General features: G+C 43.4%; 2 protein-coding genes and 1 long non-coding RNA gene across 5 annotated transcripts; 2 read left to right on the top strand and 1 right to left on the bottom strand.

Annotated features, from left to right (window-relative positions):
- The first annotated feature begins 2,157 nt into the window (after window positions 1-2,157).
- LOC110990703 (uncharacterized) lies at window positions 2,158-10,529 on the top strand. Its single transcript, XM_087142496.1, has 3 exons — window positions 2,158-2,239; window positions 9,949-10,138; window positions 10,241-10,529. Exons 1-3 carry the CDS (start codon window positions 2,158-2,160, stop codon window positions 10,488-10,490), a joined length of 522 nt encoding a protein of 173 aa, XP_086998622.1. The 3' UTR covers window positions 10,491-10,529.
- Window positions 8,947-13,572, bottom strand: LOC110990705 (uncharacterized). Of its 3 annotated transcripts, none has more exons than XM_087142499.1 (6): window positions 13,202-13,572; window positions 12,662-12,766; window positions 11,867-12,425; window positions 11,627-11,750; window positions 10,542-10,659; window positions 8,947-10,121 (listed from the first exon to the last, which is right to left on the bottom strand). In XM_087142499.1, the coding sequence occupies exons 3-5, from the start codon at window positions 12,015-12,017 to the stop codon at window positions 10,611-10,613; spliced, it is 324 nt and encodes a 107-aa protein (XP_086998625.1). In that variant the 5' UTR covers window positions 12,018-12,425; window positions 12,662-12,766; window positions 13,202-13,572; the 3' UTR covers window positions 8,947-10,121; window positions 10,542-10,610. The 3 variants fall into 3 exon arrangements, with proteins under 3 accessions (XP_086998625.1, XP_086998624.1, XP_086998626.1); XM_087142498.1 differs by having other exon boundaries at window positions 10,556-10,659; window positions 13,202-13,571; XM_087142500.1 differs by having other exon boundaries at window positions 10,556-10,659; window positions 12,166-12,425; window positions 13,202-13,568.
- On the top strand, window positions 10,700-11,729 carry LOC147797823 (uncharacterized). The gene is made up of 3 exons (XR_015426815.1): window positions 10,700-10,946; window positions 11,112-11,465; window positions 11,605-11,729. It is a non-coding gene; the product is annotated as an uncharacterized LOC147797823 (long non-coding RNA).
- Window positions 13,573-20,348: the final 6,776 nt, after the last annotated feature.

The following is a 20,348-nucleotide window of genomic DNA, read 5'->3' on the forward strand; positions in this document are numbered from 1 at the left end:
ATTTTTATTCGGGCGGGATTTCTACTTTAATTAAATTTTCTACGTCAGCGTCATATTTAATAATTAATCCAATTTCATATAAGTCCGCGTCGAGTTTAGTCGATGAATTGGGCAGTGACTCATTCTCTCGCGCGTGCCTCAGCTTTTTATGTTTGCCGTCTACGAGCACCACGTGATCCATTCCTTCCAACTCGACACAATTTACGCAGCAGGTGCAATAGGTACAACCAAAACACTCAATACAATTGGCACACTCAAAACAGTCCTCGCAACTGTCCAAGGCATTTGAATTTCTGCAGTCGTATGAATTAAAACAAGCCACGCAATTTATACATCTACTGCAATCGTCGCTGGTGGAGCAGTCCTTACATGTGACGCAGTCTTGACATTCATGACAATTGTGGCATTCTTTACAATCGATGCATTTGCGTAAACTTTTGGAATTTAGACAACGAAAGCAATCGTATGAATCTATCAAGTCGATCGAATTTCTCGTGTATTTGCAAAAATAACAATTCACATTTGTAGTTTTATCTACCATTTATTTTTATGTATTTTTATTATTGTTTGTTTATTTTTTTATCATATTTTATGACGGGCAAGTCTCGACTTGTAGCAAGGGAAAGTCCCTTTTTGTTTGCGAGTGATTGCTGGTGCAATCACGAGTTGTTTACAGCCGGGGTCAAAAGTTCAAGGTCAGTGAAGTGGAAATCCCTGGCGCTAGTCACGAGTTGTTTATAGCGAGCAAAGCGAGCGGCGCCGGGGTCAAAAGGTGAGCGAGCGTAGCGAGCGGTGCGTGTGATGGGTGAGTCGATGTACTACCCAGGGGTGGTGGGCAAAAACGGGGCTCGCCTCATTTCTGGATTTTCCCATTTTTTCTCACCAAAAAGGTTTCGACAATTTTTTGAGTCGATGTACTACCCAAGGGTTTTTAGCAAAAACGGGGTAAAAAGGGGTGTGTGATCCAGAACTCTCCTATCCCTACTACTCCTCAAGATGGTGTGTACACAGTTCCCCCCAATCTTGACATACTTGGTGCAGAGAAGTCAGTGGAGACTATTTTCATATGTACAATATGTCAGTGCATCCTGAGCTCCCCATCAGTGCAAACCCCCTGCAAACACAACTACCGCTCCTTGTGTTTAGAGCAATGGTTCCAATTCAATAACTGCACTGTTTCCTGTCCTGTATGTCAAGCAAATGTGAGTCATGACAGTGTAACGTCATCACCAAGAGTTCTGAGGCTTCAGTTGAGCACCTTGACAACAGTTTGCACAAAATGTGGGACAATAGGAAAATTGCTACAAATGACAAACCATGTTTGTCCTGAGCTCAACAAAACACCATCATGCCACTGTGATATGTGTATAAAATTGTCAAATGTCATTGAAACACATACTGAGTCAAACAGCCAGAATTCAAAAACAGAGATCACAAGAGCAGCAAATATTCTCAAACAAGTTGCAGTGGAACACAGCAGAGGCAAGCCTATCCCTAGAGAAATCGAAGAAGTCAGTGATCGCTGCACTTGGCTAAAGCTTAGTGCACAGAAGGGAAAAGATATTCGCCTAAAAACACCAGGCCGGGTATGTAATAGAGCCTTTTCTCTTTTTTTGGGGGGGTGGGGGTGATTTTTAATTATTAATTTGATGTAGATTATTTCTTAAGCATAGGCTGTTTTGCCTTTGAAGTTTACAAAGTAAACACTGAAAAAGGATTACCGCACAGCTTTCATGTTATCAGAAATAAAGATCAAAATAAAACAATTTAATTCAAGACTTAACAAAAAATAACAGAATGGGCAGGACAATCTTTTTTCTTCTACATCTTACGTTAACATGTTAAGTATTGCACGTTAAAAAATAGTACAATATTACACAGGTATTTGGAATGATTGAGTACACTACATACATGTGCAAGCCCAAGAAACAAACTAAAACGACATTGGTTTATCATCAGTAATGCCATATAATACTTTCTCTTACACTACAATAAATGCTAGTCTTCTGTAAATGTTATTTTTTTAAACAATTCTTTAACTTTATACAGCCAACCTATGTGCAAAAAATTCCAAACAGATCACATAAAGTTCCTCAAAGTACACCAGCAACCAACCCATCTCAGAGCGGAATCACCGACCTTGACACTTCAATTGCTATGATGAGAGACTGCGAGCTAGCATGGGAGCAACTTCAAAAGATTAAGAGGTTTGTTACAAATACATGCACAAGAAGCTCTGGTAGTAACTCGTCCATCTACACTTGCTAAGCACTGATTTCTGAAATAGACATAGCATACATGTACTATCCATACATCATTTTGAGGGGGCTAGCATGCATAAATGCACTGGCAATAACAAATCCGCATACATGTGCATTGTAACGGGATGGACATGACTGTAGACAAAGACTACAGGACGAAGACTAGGCTGACCCCACTTGACTGGAGACTAACGCATGTACATGTAAACACAGCAAAGGATGCTGGGATACAATCAAAGATGGCTGGCAATCAATGTATCGTAATTCTCTCGTAAGGCTCATGTGATTCCGAAATAAATCATTCCTGATTGTTGATGTTAAATGGAAATCCCAATCTGGTGAGGTCGTCCGAACCTTAAGTGTGTAATCGACCGTTACACCTGGCGTAGTCGGCAGGATGGCTTCGCTGGACGAGTGATTTCGGCGGATTTAGATTTGGCCTATCGACGGTCTTCGAAGGTCGGAACGGCGTGTTCACGGTGGCGTGGGTACATACTCACATGGTCGATACCGACATGAGAAAATAAATAAACGGACACTGATTCATGATTGTAATTTTTCGATGATTCACGCCGATATAAATAACTGATAAGTGTGATAGTTTGGGGCTCGAAATCTTGAGATATTATATTGCATTTGTCACATGTCAAGATGTTAGATAGCATGGATAGAGCCGTTTATTTGCGCCGTTTTACCGGCGAGTACATAGCCCAGCTATGTCAGCTGAACCATATAGACACCCATGAAATTAAAACAAAGCAAGAGAGGATTGAGTGCCTTTGTGGTCTCCCTAACATGAGAGAACCTGAGCCAGCCAGTGAGGCTAAGCCCCAACAAGATGTTGGTCAGTTGTTAGAGAAGTTGGAGACCTTACGCAAAGGTGAAACACAGGCTTTGTGTGAGACATTGTTGAAAGCTATGAGTGAGGCAACCAAGGCCTCTGTCTCGTCAATTAGAGTAGGCCCCGAATTGCCAGATTTCCATAAGTTGTCAGGTGATGACGATATAACATGTTATCTCGCAACTTTTGAGCGTATGGCCACTGCTCAGGAAAAGCCTAAGAGCGAGTGGCCTCGTTTACTTGAGCCGTACCTTACAGGGAAGGCCCAGAAGGCTTTCCATGCCTTGACCGAAGAAGATAAAAAGGATTACTCCAAAATAGTGGCCACTATTTTGCGCCACTATCAGCTTACACCGGAAGCATACCGGTTGAAATTCAAGACCGCATCGAAGAAGTCGGATGAAACATTCGAAGAATTTGCAACCCGACTTACCCTGTACTTCAGACGATGGCTCAAGCCATCAGATGGATCTGATGCGTCACAAGACATAAAGAGAATGATGGAGTTGTTACTTATTGATCAATTCCTAACTTCACTGCAGAGTGAACACTTGCGGACAAAACTTCGTGAAAAGAAGTTGTCCACTGTTCAAGCCGTTGCGCGCCAAGCCGATGAATATGTGCTCAACCGGAGAATGGAAGAGGCACATCCCCATGTCTTCAAGAGAGGACCCTATCCACCCTCCAAGATGGTGGATGACAAGACAGGCAGACACGCCAGGTCTGATGTTGCCCCTACGAATGCGGGGAAAGCTCCACCCCCGAAAAGCAGTTCTGCAGCCATGCCCACAAGGCGACCTGGGACTTTCGAAACTGTCTGTTATCGATGCCGCCAGCTTGGGCATCGGGTTGCAGACTGCCCATACCCGCCCACCCAACGACAGCAGCAGGACTCCCGACCTGTGAAGCAGTCTCCTGACGTTAAGCCACAGAAGCCACCTGAGTCTAACACTCAGCCTCCGGGGGCAAAGGTCAACGTCATCACATTGCGGCCACCAAGTGGAAGCAGGCAATCGCCAGACACTGGCCCGTATGTCATGGTTTAAGTCAACGGCCATAATGCTAAAGCATTGCTGGACACCGGCTCAACTATTTCTCTTGTCAAGCAGAGTTTGTGCAAATCCCTGGTTTTGTCATTGCTGCCGGAGTCTTCAGCTCGATCATTTACCACAGTCAATGGCACTACGTTTCATACAAGTGGCGCCGTGGAAGCCACAGTCGAGATGGCAGGGATATCCTTTGTTGTCTGACTACATCAGACAGAGACTTTGCCAACCCCTGTGTTGCTTGGCAATGACTTTGCTATGGTGTTCCATATGTGCCATCCGGCGTCGCATTTTTCAGCCGGCGTCGCATTTTTTAGCCGGCGTCGCATTTTTTAACCGGCGTCGCATTTTTTGACGGGCGTGGCATTTTTCGACCGCCGTTGCATTTTTCGACCGGGCGTCGCACTTTCGACCGGGTGTCGCATGTTTCAACGGGCGTCGCATTTTTCGATGATAAATTTTAACTTTGACCTCCACACAGCCCATTTGAAGCCAGTTATTGGACGGAGAGAACCTCCGCCTTTGTGTTGGACATTGTTTAATCGGAATCTCGGAAATATTTTATAGACTTCTGGGGGGATGTGTTAGGTAACAATAGTCTGGAGTGTGCATACGGATTAGAAAGGTAAGGGGGGTACCCCTCCGTCCCATACCAATCCACATGCAGTCCTCAAGACCTTGGGAAGTCATTTCGTTGAGTGATAAACACAAGCCCCCCCTCTAAATAAAGAGAGATGAATGATCTCGAGCCCATGACCAGACGGCCTCCACCGGGGGAATGCCTGAACCACGGACTATTGCCTGAACAACTTCCAATGTGTGAAATACCTTTCTACTACTGTACTGAAAAAAAATAAGGTCAGTCTTGGCTTCCTCTAGACAGGTTTTAATGATTCAAAAAGTGTTTTCGGAAAACTTTTCGTGATTTTGTATTACTGACAACTTCTTTCAACCAAGAAAAAGCAAAATTTCTCTAAGTTATGGTGCATGACATTTCTTCGCCAAGAGTAGTTACATTTTAAATTATAGACCGTACTGCGATAAACGCTCCCTCGGGAAGCATGTCTGCAAGATGGCAAATACCATACCAACCAGAGTGAACAATAGGCCTACTATACTGGGTTTAATTTTTGTAGCAACTAGTAATCATCAGTACGGGGACATTTTTCACTCAAAAAGCTTGCAGAAGTGAGAAACCAAATTGAGCGAGGTGAACTTCCACGAGTAATCGGGTTCGTTAAAGGGCTGTTAATTTATTTACATACAGTTAATCGACGCATACATGCTAATTTATCCGTTTCCATTATCAGTAAAAATACGGTACGCACACTTTTAGCATCCACGTCAACAACGTCAGGTCCGGCTGGACCAAGGTTGACCATTGATGATTAATGGCTGATTCACATTGGAAGGCGACGCAAGTTGAAAAATGCGACGCCCGTCGAAAAATGCGACGCCTGTTGAAAAATGCGACGCCGGTTGAAAAATGCGACGCCGGTCGAAAAAGCGACGCCCGTCGAAAAATGCGACACCCGTTGAAAAATGCGACGCCTGTTGAAAAATGCGACTGGCACATATGGAACACCATACTTTGCTGCGCTTGCACACCTTGTGATGGATTTTGGTGAAAAATTCTACTGGATTGGGAAGCAGGCGAATGGGCCTCGAATTAAGTGGCCACTACTTGGGTTACCTGAGTCTTGTGGTGAACCCCCTGTGTCAGAACCATTGCCTGTCACCGACAACCCCCCCTCGGAAGGTGAAGTGACCCCCCTGACTGAGACGGTCTTCACCAAGGACGAAAACCGTCAACTTGAGACCTTACTTAGTGAGTTCTCTGATGTTTTGACCACCAAACCTGGTTGGACAGATGTCGATGTCCACCGTATTGATACCGGTGATGCTCAACCTGTTCGTGGGCCTATGTATCGGCTTTCCCCTGAGCGTCGTCAGTTGCTGAAAACCCAGTTGAAGGAGCTACTAGAGGATGGCAGGATTGAGCCTTCTCGTTCCCCTTGGGCCTCACCAGTGGTCATGGTGCCCAAAAAGAGGGGAGAATATCGACTGTGCGTGGATTACCGAAAGTCAAATCGGGTCACCAGGGTGGATGCCTATCCAATGCCGACAATTGATTCCATCCTTGAGTCGTTACATGGGGCCGCTGTCTTCTCGTCGCTTGACCTTAAGAGCGGCTACCATCAAATGGCAGTGGCGCCCGATGATGTCGAGGAGACTGCATTCATATGCGAGGAAGGCCTCTTCCAGTTCAGAGTTTTGCCATTTGGGGTCGTTAACGGCCCCGCCAGTTTCCAGAGATTAATGGAGACAGTCTTGCGTGACCTTATCGGACAAACATGCTATGTTTATCTCGACGACATAGTGTGTTATTCGCCATCCGTGACCCAACACCTTGCTGACCTGCGACAGATTTTACAGAAACCTCAGGCGGCTGGCTTGACGGTCAACCGTGAGAAGCGTGTCTTCGGCTGCAGTACCATGCGATACCTTGGCCACATTGTTGGCCCACATGGCTTACAAATGGATCCAGAGAAATTGCAGGCCATCTTCGAGTACCCCACGCCAACAACAGTACGGCGGCTGGAACAGTTCCTTGGCATGGTTACTTGGTATGCCAAATTTGTGCCTCGTCTAGCAGACATCGCAGAGCCCCTCAATCGACTTCGTCAAAAGAATGCCAAGTGGGAGTGGACAGAACGGTGTGCTTCAGCATTTACAGCTCTGAAGAACATGCTGACCTCTGAACCCATCCTAGCCTATCCTGACCTGACCCAATCGTTCCAGGTGCATACCGACGCTAGTAGCACGGGTTTGGGTGCGGTTCTGCAGCAGGAGAAAGATGGTGACCTCTACACAATAGCGTATGCGAGTCGCTCCCTTAATGGTCCAGAGCGCAACTATAGTACGACAGAACGTGAGTGCCTTGCAGTTGTGTGGGCTCTTGAAAAATGGCGCACCTACTTGGAGGGAAAACGCTGCACGGTTGTCAATGACCATCAGGCCGTCACATGGTTGTTCAGGAAGGCCCAATTGACAGGCCGCCTTGCTCGATGGGTCCTGAGGCTGCAGGAGTTCTGTTTTGATATAACATACCGTTCGGGTTCCCTTCATGTGTTGCCAGATACCCTGTCCAGGGCTCACGACAAATCTGCTGTAGTGGGAGCTATATGGGGTAATCTGACAGAAGAGTTCCCAGTTGCTGCTGTAGATGAAATGGAAGAGCAGACCAACATGTCTGATACAGATATCATGGAACCTGATGAAACAAATCCTGAAACACAGATGGATGATACACAGAACGATTCTGTGTGTGCCGCAGCGATATGCAAGGAGCCAAACACTGAAGTTGTTGACTGGGTCCAATGCGACTTGTGCCATAAATGGTACCACATGCTTTGTGTTAATATTAGCCGGCGCCGGGCTGAAGCTTTGCCTGTGTATACTTGCACCAGGTGCAAGAAGCAGCGCTGGCAGAACCGTATAGAGTTGGAGTGGCAAGCAGCTGGTGCCACAGATCAGAGTGACCCATCTTTTAATCTCCCGAGTTTACAGCAAGTGCGAACTGAGCAGGCCCGTGATGCTGCTTTGACAACCTTGCAGGGAGACAAGTCCGGTGCATACCGACTAAAGGATGGGGTCCTTTTTCACTTCACAGGGAAGAAGTGGAAAGTTGTTGTGCCGAAGGCCTTGCACCAGGATGTGCTTTAGGCTTGTCATTCTCAACCGACAGCGGGCCATCTTGGGCGTGCAAAGACCCTAGATCGTTTTCACACCTTCGGCGTATGGTGGAGCGGCATGGCCAAAGATGTGCGCAATTTTGTGCGGGCATGCCAGAAGTGCCGGGAAACCAAGCCTGTCTTCAGGAAACCAGCAGGCCTGATGTTATCTACACACTTTCAGCATCCCTGGGAGGTTGTGGGTGTGGACCTTATGGGTCCCTTCCCACGAAGCTACGCTGGCCACGAGTATTTACTCCTGGTTGTTGACCATTTTTCAAAATGGACCGAGGTTTTTCCCATCAAGAGGGCAACGGGAAAGGTGGTGGCATCTTTGCTTGTTCGGCAACTCTTTTGCCGATACGGAGCCCCCAAACGGCTCTTGTCCGACAATGGATCCCAGTTTGTTTCTCGTGCCATGGCAGCAGTTTGCGACGGGTGGGGTGTGGAGCAGGTGTTTATCTCCCCCTTCCATCCGCAAACCAACTGGGTTGAACGAGTGAATAGAAACCTCAAGGGGATGATGCGTTCCTACCTCACAGCCGATCATCGTTTGTGGGACGTCCACGTCGCAGAATATGCCTTTGCACTCAACTCAGTCGTCCACTCGACAACAGGCAAGGCCCCTTGTGTTGTGATGTTGGGTCGTGAAATGCGGAGTCCTCTTCACAACAAGTGGCATCTTCCAACCACTTCGGAGCAACAGGATCCTGAGGCAGTTCAAGAGGAGGTATTGGAGAACATGCGGAGAGCTGAGCAGAAGTGCAAACACCACTACGACAGGAGGCGACGTCACATGCAGTACCAAGTTGGAGACACGGTTATGCTCCGCACACACCCACAGTCTTGTGCAGACAAACACTTTGCTGCAAAGCTAGCACCTAGATGGTCCGGCCCCTTCACTGTTCTGGAACACCTTACACCAGTGAACTATAAACTCACACCAGTGTCAGCACCTGGGAAGGATGTTATCACTCATATTGACCAGCTCAAACCCTGTTAACTTTTCATTTAGCCTGGACTCTAAAGAACAAGGCCACTCATTACCAGTTCGGAAATCCATCTCTTTTCTCAGTCACAGTTCATACTTTTTATTGGAAGTTGACAAACCAACGGACGGACAGATGATGCATTGTGTGACAGTTAACGCCAAGTGCATGTATAGCAAAAAAACCTGTTTTAGCAAGCAACCTAGGAATTTATGCTTTGCCTTTTTTATTCAGTCACAGATACATGTACCACTGCATATTGTTGTATTCATTTGTATGCGTTTTTTTTCTCCACAGGAAGGACTTTAAGAAAATAGGACCAAATAGAAGAGATCACTTTTAATGGATGTAGTGCATTGTGTCAAGAACACTACTGTCAGCTTTTGAGAGAAGTTATTTAATTAAGCAAGCATTGTAACTTTGTGTTTGTAATTTTGAAAAAAGCCATCTTTAATCGGACTTCCCCTTTCACACTAAAACCTTTGTATGACTTGTCAAGGAGGGGGGAGTGTAACGGGATGGACATGGCTGTAGACAAAGACTAAAGGACGAAGACTAGGCTGACACGACTTGACTGGAGACTAACGCATGTACATGTAAACACAGCAAAGGATGCTGGGATACAATCAAAGATAGCTGGCAATCAATGTATCGTAATTCTCTCGTAATGCTCGTGATTCCGAAATAAATCATTCCTGATTGTTGATGTTAAATGGAAATCCCAATCTGGTGAGGTCGTCCGAACCTTAAGTGTGTAATCGACCGTTACAGCATGCATGCATGTTTTGGGAATATTAAATATATATGTCAAGTATGTGTATACATGTAGTAACATGTGAATTATACATGTAAATCAAGTTAACATGTACATGGAAAACTACCACAAAAATGGACATATACATGTTCTAGTAAATCTTCACAATGGTACACATAAACATGTACAGTATATGTATAAAGTGCAGGTATATATCATTGCACACTGTGCTTCATGCAACACTACAAATTTAAAAATATATATTTTTATTGTACGAGGAATTTGTCCCTCTGCAGGTACCATGGCAGCATGGGGGTAACGTTTTCATCAGAGAGCTATGCAAAAGCGACAAAATGTGCTCCTCAACGATAACCTCACAGGAAGTCTTATTCCACTGGTCTTCCATTCTGATAAGGCCTATGGATGCAATGGTGTAGAATCACGAGATGTTCCCTTTGTCCACATCAAGAATCTTGTCTCCCTGGTTATGGATTACCTGGAAACACATGACAGGTGAGTTTTTATTTAATACTGAGATTGTGAACAATGCTCTCCCTAGAGAATTGTATCCATTGCTATGTGACATGACAACTTTACATAACTATTCTTTTACAGGTGTGGGTCTCTAACCTGGCACAATGGTGTAATCCCAAAGAATGAAGTATGGACCATAATAGGAGGAGACAAGGGAGGTAAATCCTTCAAGATGTCCTTCCAAATAGTGAACACATATCATCCCAATTCTTTGCAGAACACTGTTGTGTTTGCTTGTTTTGAGGGTGATGACTCCATCATAAACCTTCAGACAACTTTGCCACCAGTCCTGGAGCAAGTGTCTCAACTTATTGGCCAGAAGTGGAGGTAAAATCAAAATTAAGAAATCTCTATTATTATGAAACGTGGATTACATTCATACATTTTAAGACTTACCTTGTGCCCCTTTCTTGCCTCTTCCTTCTTTACAGAGACAAAACACTCCACCTTTTCATCTTTGGCGACTATGAGCTGTTGACCAAGATGTATGGAATATGTAGCTGCAATGGTAAAAAAAACCACTGTTGACTAATTTTAAAATGTACAATTTTACATTTGTTGTTTTCACTATACTACACTCATTCTGTTTAATACTTGTTCTATATCTACAGCTAGGTATTGCTGTCTACTGCACAACATCCAAGGCCAACATGCAACTCCCAGTCACTGAGTGGGTAGCAGCAGCCCCACGAACCCTACAGTCCATTTTGGAATCCTACATGGCATATAAAGCAGATGGCTCAATAAAAGCCAGGTCCAAGGATGTTTCGCACAGCATCATGACCATGTACGTGAAACTCACTGTGTAATAAAATGGACATGTAATATACATGTGGGCAAACATGAACAATTTGATAATCTTAAATTTGCAGAATATATAAATGCACCTTCAAATGATTTCCTGTTTATTTGTATTATAAATTGTTTGTTTCTTATTAATTATATTGTACAGATGGTTCTCCCTAGTCTTCATATATCCCTTTGGATTTTTAAGAAGCTCTTCGACATATATGAAGCAAGATGCCACATGCTCGATTTGAAGATATTTGAATTGTTAGTCAGGCATGCAGATGAAGAGAAGGTGGAAGAAAGTACAGGCACCACAAACTTTGACCAGAAAGTTGCAAAGGAGTTCAACCGTCAAAAACAGCTTGCTCAAGAGAAAACTAATAAGCAAGCTGAACTCGAGCAGATTGAAGAAGAGCTGCCCCTTCACCTCCTCCAACGCAATCTAAAGAATGCTGATCGAAAGTTTCAGCAAACGGCTAACAGGGCTTTCAATCTTCGCAACGAGCTAAGGCAACTGGTGAGAATTTTGTGCATACATGTACATGTTAATCTCACAATAAATTTTATCATTCACTTAAGCTATGACAATATGTAACACTAAATTTCATGATGATCTTTAGGCTTCAATGTACAAGTACTTTCCATGATTGTCACAGAGCAATGAAAAAACAAACCTACCAATCGGTGCTGGTCCAGTTGCTGGCAGCCTTGATGCAGTACTGAAGAGGCATCACGTCGAACGGTAGGCATACCATGGCAAAGCCTTCGTTGGTAATCACGTGCACAAGTGTTGTCAGGTAAACTAAAAAAAAGTATTTCACAGATAATTAAATTTCCAATATGCTTTTTTATTGATACATGTACGTTAAAAATTGCAACCTTTCATCATTGATTTTGAACAGCCTCAAGTCATCTCACAAGTGAACCACGAAGAATTCTTCAGAATATGTCCTACGATGATATTCCACTGAAATGTCAGCAAGAGTTCCTTCGTGAAGCCGCTTCGATGGGGTCCAAGTTTGAGGATATTTTCCTCAAATTTGCTGACACACACCATGCGATAAACCATGCAAGGGCTTTATCACCAGATGAATTAAAGAGAGTTGGTAATTATTCAACGTTCTTTTTCACTCACTCAAATAAAGCATCAATTTTTAAGTTTAGTCCAGATTCACACTTTTTTTGTTTGCAGACACATGCATCAAGGTTTTCATGACCTCCTACGGAGAGAGCTTCCCTGAATGCAGCATCACTCCCAAGATGCACTTGCTGGAGAATCATGCTGTCGAGCAGTTGTCCAGGTTTGGCGTTGGCTTTGGTCTCCTCAACGAGCAAGGAGGGGAGTTAATCCACACTGAATTTAATAGAACAGGTCGTGTTGTACAAGGGATGCAGGACGACTTGAAGCGCCTGATGACAACAATGCAACGGCATCACTTGTCAACCACCCCAGAAGTACAGACAAAAGTGATCACACCTGCAAAATGACAAAAAGTAGAATAGTGAACATGATGCAATAGGATTTCTCACTTACATGTACACGTACAACCCAGTCCCTTGATATTGGCATATGTCGACGAGAGTATCGCAGTTGTTCAAATACTTGTGTGATGGGAAGTCACATATAGACCATGTTTGTTCATACATACTGCGTAATGTACTTTTCAGGTAGGAGTAATTCTGCACAATTTTGACGATATATTCACAACCCACCTGTGGATTACTTTCTGCTTGTCCAGTCCTTTGTTTGTGGTTGATAGGGATAATGCCATGGAAGTGGATCTGGGGTCTGTCTTATAGCAGAGTAGGTCTACAGTGCTATACATCAGTTGTACATGTGTAGGAACATTGGAGATAAACAGAAGGAATATATTATTACTAATATTAGCATCCAAATACAAACCAGAAGATTTGTGGTCCTCACATTCAATATCCATGTTGCCTAGTAATTACTTGTAGGCCTACTATTTACTAAAGCCCACGTATTAATTATTGTAACACTTAATGATTTAGAATACATGTATGTGTGGTTGCACGTGCGTAACAAAATTCATTTGTAATGCACGTACATGTACATGTACTCTATACATGTACATGTACGTGCATTACAAATGAATGTACTGTGTATAAGGTGTACAATGTACTGTACATGTACGTGTTTGTGCACGCGCATGTGCACGAGATTTTTCCATGATGTGCTGAAAAAGGCAAAATACAATCGAAAATATCACAAAACATCCCGCTGTCTTTTACCTTCTTTCATTCTGATCGTACTTCAGTACATCTTCTTCATAGGGATGCCTTGTGATTTTATGAAAGAAAACTCTGGTTTTCAAGAAAAAACTCATTTTGTCGGAGCGATCATTACTCCCTGGGTTGGCTGAATACGACGCTCCTCGACCACAGTCCACACATTTCCCGACGAATCAAAATTTAGCTTTAGGCAAAAATAATCCCGTCTAATGACAAAAACTTGGTTTTTGAGGTCCAAATCAAGAATTTAATATTTTATACTTTTTACAAATATTTCAATAAAGGGTAAAAATTAAGGTGATGCAAAGATGTGCAAATGAGAAATTAAAATTTCCGAACGTAGACATAGACTAGCCTAGTCGCTCGTGCAGTTAGCGCAATTTTTCACTGGACAAAGCGCAGACACTGAGGGCGCACACTTTTTCTTTCCTTGGGACGGCCGTGTGTCCGAACGAAACCTCAGATCGTGCATTGCAATCGGCTCAAGCGCTACCTGGGCAACGTGCAGCTCGGATGGTGGGAGCGCGCGGCATGCAGAGCCCTGGCCGAGGAGGCACCCGCTCAGGCAGGAGGGTAAGGAGCAAGTGGACCCAGCCCCTTGGTCCTGCCCACGGGGGCCGTCTCCTGTTGACGAAGGGACCGCAATGGAACCTGTTGACAGGGTGAAGTCGGGACACCGGGGCCGGAGCGAGGGCGTGTCAAGCGGGGAGAACTCAGACACAGGCAGCCAGGAAGGCAGCGCGCCGGCGCCAGTGGTGGTTGGAGGTAGCCCCCGCTCACCTGGGTCACCACGGCCAATTCTGGACCTGGGTGGCTCACACTTATGAAGTCCAAGGCCTGATGCTGTACACCTTCGGCGCTGAGCTGCATGTTCAATACGGTGTCGACGCCGACTACCAGGGAAGCCGTCCCTGGGGGGCTTATTACCCCGGGAGCACTGCCTCCAACCCGGTACCCAGGAAAAGTCCTCAAGCAGTTCTGGGACCAGCTGTTCCGGCGGCCGGAGATCCTTTAGGAGCCCTCTCCACTGCCCACTGGAGTCCGCCAGGCAACGCCGGGGGGCATCATGGCGACCCCTGGACCCCCCCCCCCCGTGGTAACGGAGTTGACCCATGGAACCCACCAGACTTGTACTTGTTGCTTTGTTATTCCACTGCCTTGGAAGCTGCGCAGGGGTGACTGGGACGGCTGGCTTCGGGCTGGCCCGCCGAGTTCGGGGACGAAAAAAATTGCTCGGAGGGGCAGGTGTAGCGCCGGCGGGTTCGGTCGGGGGGGGGGGCGCCAGCTCAGACCCGCATGGAGCTAGCTTGATGCCCCGCTGGTATGCGAACGGCCTGCGGTATTCCAGACTAGCGCCTTTGCAGTCCCCGCAGACAGCTCGTGTCTGGAGATTGTGTTCGTAAAACAGTTTTTTTGACGTCAGGACAATAAACAGAGCATTCTTGCCCGGAACGGCGGTTTGTGTTCTTGACAGCGTCAGAGCCCAATAAGCAGGACACGCTGAAATATTATTACCGGTCAGTGACAAGCATGGTACTAACAAGCATGATGACGAGTTGTGAACGGAACGTCAAAAGGTCTACAGTACTTTCTGGGCGTGCACTGCCTGTCACCATAATGTGGGCCTACGTTGTACATGCACACGTGGCATATTTGAATGCATCGATTACAAAGAATGCCAAGATGTCGCCAATGTGTCGATTGCACAAAATGTACCATCGCATTGTTTTGACTGTATAGCCTGTGAATCTGGCAATAGTTTGTTTAGATTGTTTAAATTGTATCAAATGAAAAGAGAAGGCGATCATCTGCCCTTCGATCCCAAAAGTAAGTTTGATTTCAATTTATACAATCTCGGCTTAATTATTGAATACGAAACCGATTTAGACATGAGTCAATATTGAAATACAGCTCATTTAATTGATCTAGGCGATTAATTTGGAAAAATGGAAAAAAAAATTCTAGACTAGAAGAACCATGTCAAACCAATCTTACATCGTAACTGACGACTACAAACGTCTCAATGCTAACAACACAGACCCAAAAGTTGTGTATGGACCCTTTGATTCCAACAGGCTCATTATATCCGACCCCATCGTTAAACCCAGTCTATAAATTTGGTATCAAAGAAACAACCGCAGAAAATATCGTAGGTCATTAAATCTGCCGTGAACTTCAAGGGTTTATGGCAGACATACTAGATCACATAAACTTTGAGACTTACAAATACATTGGCACGCAAACGGCTATTTCTTATATTCCATTGTGTACAATTAATGCTTACAAAGTCAGCCGTGATGTAGACGATGCAGAAAAAGTTAAATAGGCGGTTAAACCGCCTTACACGGACAAAAATAGAATGTATGTCAAAGTAGTTCCATTTGCTTTGTTAATTGGTAAGTAAAGAAAACAACTCACATCACTGGAAAAAGACAAGCATGTAAACAAACGTTGTGATGCTCAATCTTTGATTTACCCAAAAGACGTATACTACACATGGCACACATGGATCAATGTCTTGCGGGGCTAGCGTTCGATATAAAGTTGTCGCGGCAATGTTGGAAATTAGGGACGACAGTTTAATTTCAGAACAATCAATTTGCAGGCATTTGACGCATTAACAGTACAACTAGAGATTGATTAAGCTATTTGAAAGACTAAATAACTTTGTTTACCATGGAAAACAAAGTTATTTATTTTAAAAGAAATAATTGTATTTATATAAATAGTGACAGACGAGATTTGTAAATTACTTGGTAGAAACCTTTTTCACCAACTGTGGAACCTCCAGATAATTTTCCACACGTCAATAAAAGAATAGAGGACTGATTTGTCTATTGTCATGATTGTTTTAAAATATTAGCCCCTTACACAGATTTTAAAGGAGAAAATGTAGGTGGCAAATATAATCAGCGTTTTATTTATAAAAAGCCAAAATCTAAAACCGACAAAATATTTAAACTAAATATTCACTTATCAAAAGAACAGGCAAAGCTCGTAGAATACAAGCAAAATCACGTTTTTACGAATCAAGATCTCAAGGGGACGACCGCTTAGAGCATTGACGGAAGTGTGTTATCAACACGTAATGCAAGTCTCAGAAGATCAAATCAAAAGTCTGTTTCAAATCTCGGACAAACACTTTAACGATGCCGTCAATAAATTTAATGGAAACACGTTCTTTTTATTTTACCAAACATCCACAGGCGTTTAAATTATAAAATACCTTCGATAATTTGCAAGGCAATGAAAAGATTAAAGTCAGAAAAGTAAGCTTTCACCAAGGATATTTGACAATTACAAAATGTACCAAAATCGAATGGCAAACTCAAGTCGAAGGAAGTCCCGCAGAAAGGAGACCCAAAGCAAAGATACCAATACCAGCAGCTGATTTATTTATACCAGATTCAACAATCAACAAGGACGTTGAAGAAGCGCTTGAACTTGCAATACCGTCCTCAGAATTAGGGACAGACACTGTAGTTTTATGTTATGACGTAATAAGAGATTATATTCGAGCTTATGAAGCTGGAAAAATTTAGAAGATTTGAGCGTCTCATTTGTTGAAAAAATAACTAACCTTAACAATCAAATAAACACGTTTGGAAAGCAACGTATAAGATTAATTGCAATATCAGCCGAGGCATCGGATAAATGATATTTGGAAAATATAGATGAGGGCAAAGTCTCCATCCTCGGTTTTTCTTGATCTAAGTGCCGCTTTCGATACGCTTGATCATGACATTTTGCTTCATCGATTAAGGACACATGTTGGAGTCTCACAAAATACCTTTGACTTGTTTTCTTCTTACCTAAGAGACTGTTAAGAAAGAGTTCAGATTCGGTCTTTATCGCCTGGTGGTCGGAGTAGATTGGATGTCATAACCATGAGTGATGCCTATACACTTAAGTACGGTGTCCCTCAGGGCTCTATACTCGGACCACTTTTATTCAATGTGTATATGTTGCCATTAGGGGATGTCATTAGGCATAATGGATTGAGTTGTCATTTTTAAGCAGTTGTATTTGTCAGCTCAGCTAGCTGCCGGTGACATACAGCAACAAGTGTCGGTTTTGGAAAAATGCTGTGACGACATCAGATGCTGGATGGCGATTATTTTTTGAAGCTAAATAATGATAAAACAGATCTGCTTTATCACTGGATCGCATATGTCGTTGAGCAGAATTCCCAGGACTGTTGTGAATATAAGTAATCGCAATATTGCCGCACTCTCTGAAGCCAAGAGTCTGGGTGTGATTTTTGACAACAACATGAATATGCAATCCCACATCAAGAATGTCTCTCGCACTGCAATGTATCACCCGTACAATATAAGCAAAATTAAGAGTTATTTGGGTCAGTCAGCCTCGGAGCAGATTATTCATGCGACGAATCTGACACGCGCAAAACTAGTTACAAAAAGATCAAACGACTATTGACCGCGCCCGGTTATGTGGAATCTGGAGTCGAAGCAGCGTGTCAGCGCCCATCGGGAAAGTTGTGGAAGGCATTGCCATTGGTGCATTTTGAGCATACGCTTTGCTAAATTACGCCAGTCGCTTTGTGACGCTAAGCTAAATACCATCGAGAAAAACGTCTCTCACGCTTTTGAGGACGGCAATATATCCCAGGAAGAATTTGTATTAATTTTATCCGAACTGAAAAAAAATTTCAAGCCATAAAGATAAGATCCAAGACAAGTATTAAGCTTGTCCAAGGATCTAAGATGGACAAGGCAGAATTTGACCGCCAAGTGCAAGAGCAGAAGCGCTTGCCAATGAACGGGCAGCTGATTTGAATAAAATGACCTTATGAAAAAACTTTGCAAATAACTTTGTCAAAGTCTGTCAAGTATGAGCAACAGCCTCGTGCCTACTCTTCGGCGCCTCTTCTGTAAAACGCTTTTTATATCAGCTTATTATAAGGTAAAAGATGGGCCACAACTTTAGTCATTTAGCAAGCGTGGTAAATAAAGACAACTGGTTTATGTTTATAGTTAACTATTGGCAATTTATAATACATAATACATTATAAATATATTTATTGATTATAATTTATATTTTTATTTACATTAAAAACCGTGGAACTGGCGGCCTTGTATTAACAACTAATTTACTAAATTTAAAATTTCGTAAATGCTGTTTTGATTGATCACGTTTTTCGTCTGGTACAACGTCCTTTTCGTCCAACATTTGTTCAAAAGACGACTTATCTTTACAATAGAAAATTGCTTACCACGCTGTATTTCTTCTGTTATCTTTCAAAACGGCATTATACATTTGCGTCAATAACCAACACGTGCGTTAATAATGCTTGCCACTGAACGCCATCCTACTTGGAGAGCAAGTGTTGCTCCCCTTTGATCTCTTGCGATATTTAATATTTTGATTGCCTGAGCAATCATCCACGATAAACAAAAGTATTTACCCCTCTAAATAGTCTCGGTACAGGTCGATCGCCTCATTTAATTCTTTATTCTCCTTGGCTAAATCACACAAGTGAGCATTGTCATCGGTGTATATGCATGGTCACTTTAAATAAGTTTTCGTTTTAAACCACGTCGGACAAATTACTACGATCGCTTCAAATACAAACCGATATTCCGTTTCTCATAGATCTAAAGTCAATTTGGTTTACCGCTGCCGGTATACTTAATACACCAAATTAATTTAAATTACCTTCTTTTACTGTCAATTGCGCGTCCATCATCAAAAACATTATTAACTGCCCGTATTTTCCGCCGCTCTTTCCATTTGTATCGATATGCCGCCACCTCCGCCCAACGGTCGACCCGACCCGTGTGCCAAGTTATCGCCGGAACTTAAAAATTGAGCCATAAACCATACTTGTCTTTTAAATAACTAGCCGTGTAAACGCCAGCAAGATTCAGGTCTTTCAAGACCGCTCACCCTAATTTGGTATCTCAATCGTCAAGAACCTGGTCATTTCGTTCCAATGTTGATATTCAAACAATCCTTGCGAAAACAATTGATTCGGTTTACCTTCGACCGTCAGATAGTTTTTATAATGTGCGGATTATAAACTTTCGGTGGGGTTTTCACGGCCTGGTATTTAAACAGTATCAGGACGCCTTTCAAACTTTTACTCGTTTGGTCCGAAATTGAATATTCTACAGCCGTGTCAGTCGATTCAACTACTTTATCGTGATAGTTGAACGTGAGTTGATACGTTAAAGGTTCTGAAAACCCGAGGGATAAAATGGTCCGTGATCTGTCAACATGGGAACGTCCAAAAGAATGGCGTATTTATTTTAAAAAGGGTCGGCGATGGTCTTGTTGGAACAACTGGCACGAGCTAAGGAAATCTTGGAAAAAATTGCGTTCATTTGTTGGACTTTTTAAACGAACGAATTAGACAAGAGCGCGCAAGTCAGCGTGAATCTACCGACGTGGACAAGGCATTGCGAGCTTACTCGGAATTGACAGGGGAAAAATGTGTGGCAAAGTTTACAGCCCAAGTTGTCAGATTTTATGTACCTTCGGAAAATCAGCAAGTTCGCGAATTGGTGTGGATGTTAGGAGGAACGGTGGGTAGTAAGTAAGTTTTTCGACTTACCGTTCCGAATCAGATCGAATTGCAAAAGAAAAATGACGCTCTACTGCGTGTCTTGGATATATGCAACAGGGATCTCATAATCTCCTCATTTAAAAAAAATTTATATCACTGCAGAAAGTTGAAAATAACTCAATTATAAACGCATACATAGGTCGTAGTCGTAGGCCTACGCACCCATGCTATACCGTAACACTGCACGGTAGGCGTATGTACAAAGGCTCATAATTAAGATCATGTTTTATATGCTATGCAGATCAGGCACTTTGTACATTAGGTAATCCACACACACAGGCATAGCACGTGGGCCTGATATAAATTTGTTGCTTGCACTGCTCGAAAAATCTGCATGTTGGCCAACATGTAACCCGAAGTTATCCTAAAACTAAGTTAAAGTTAGGCCTACACTATTTTTTGCTTCATTTGATGTTCAGCAAAGCCATTAGGTTGTGTGCCTTTGTGGGTTGTGGGAATGGAAGCAGCTCACCTGTCCGAAATTCAGCTGAAAAATGGAAGGGCACCCTTGTGACTGTCTGCCTCCTTTTGAGCAATTTCCCTTTCCAAGTGTAAAGC

The sequence above is a fragment of the Acanthaster planci genome, linkage group LG10 (assembly GCF_054643075.1).
Source record: "Acanthaster planci isolate LZ-2023a linkage group LG10, COTS_SCS, whole genome shotgun sequence".
Classification (NCBI taxonomy): domain Eukaryota; kingdom Metazoa; phylum Echinodermata; class Asteroidea; order Valvatida; family Acanthasteridae; genus Acanthaster; species Acanthaster planci.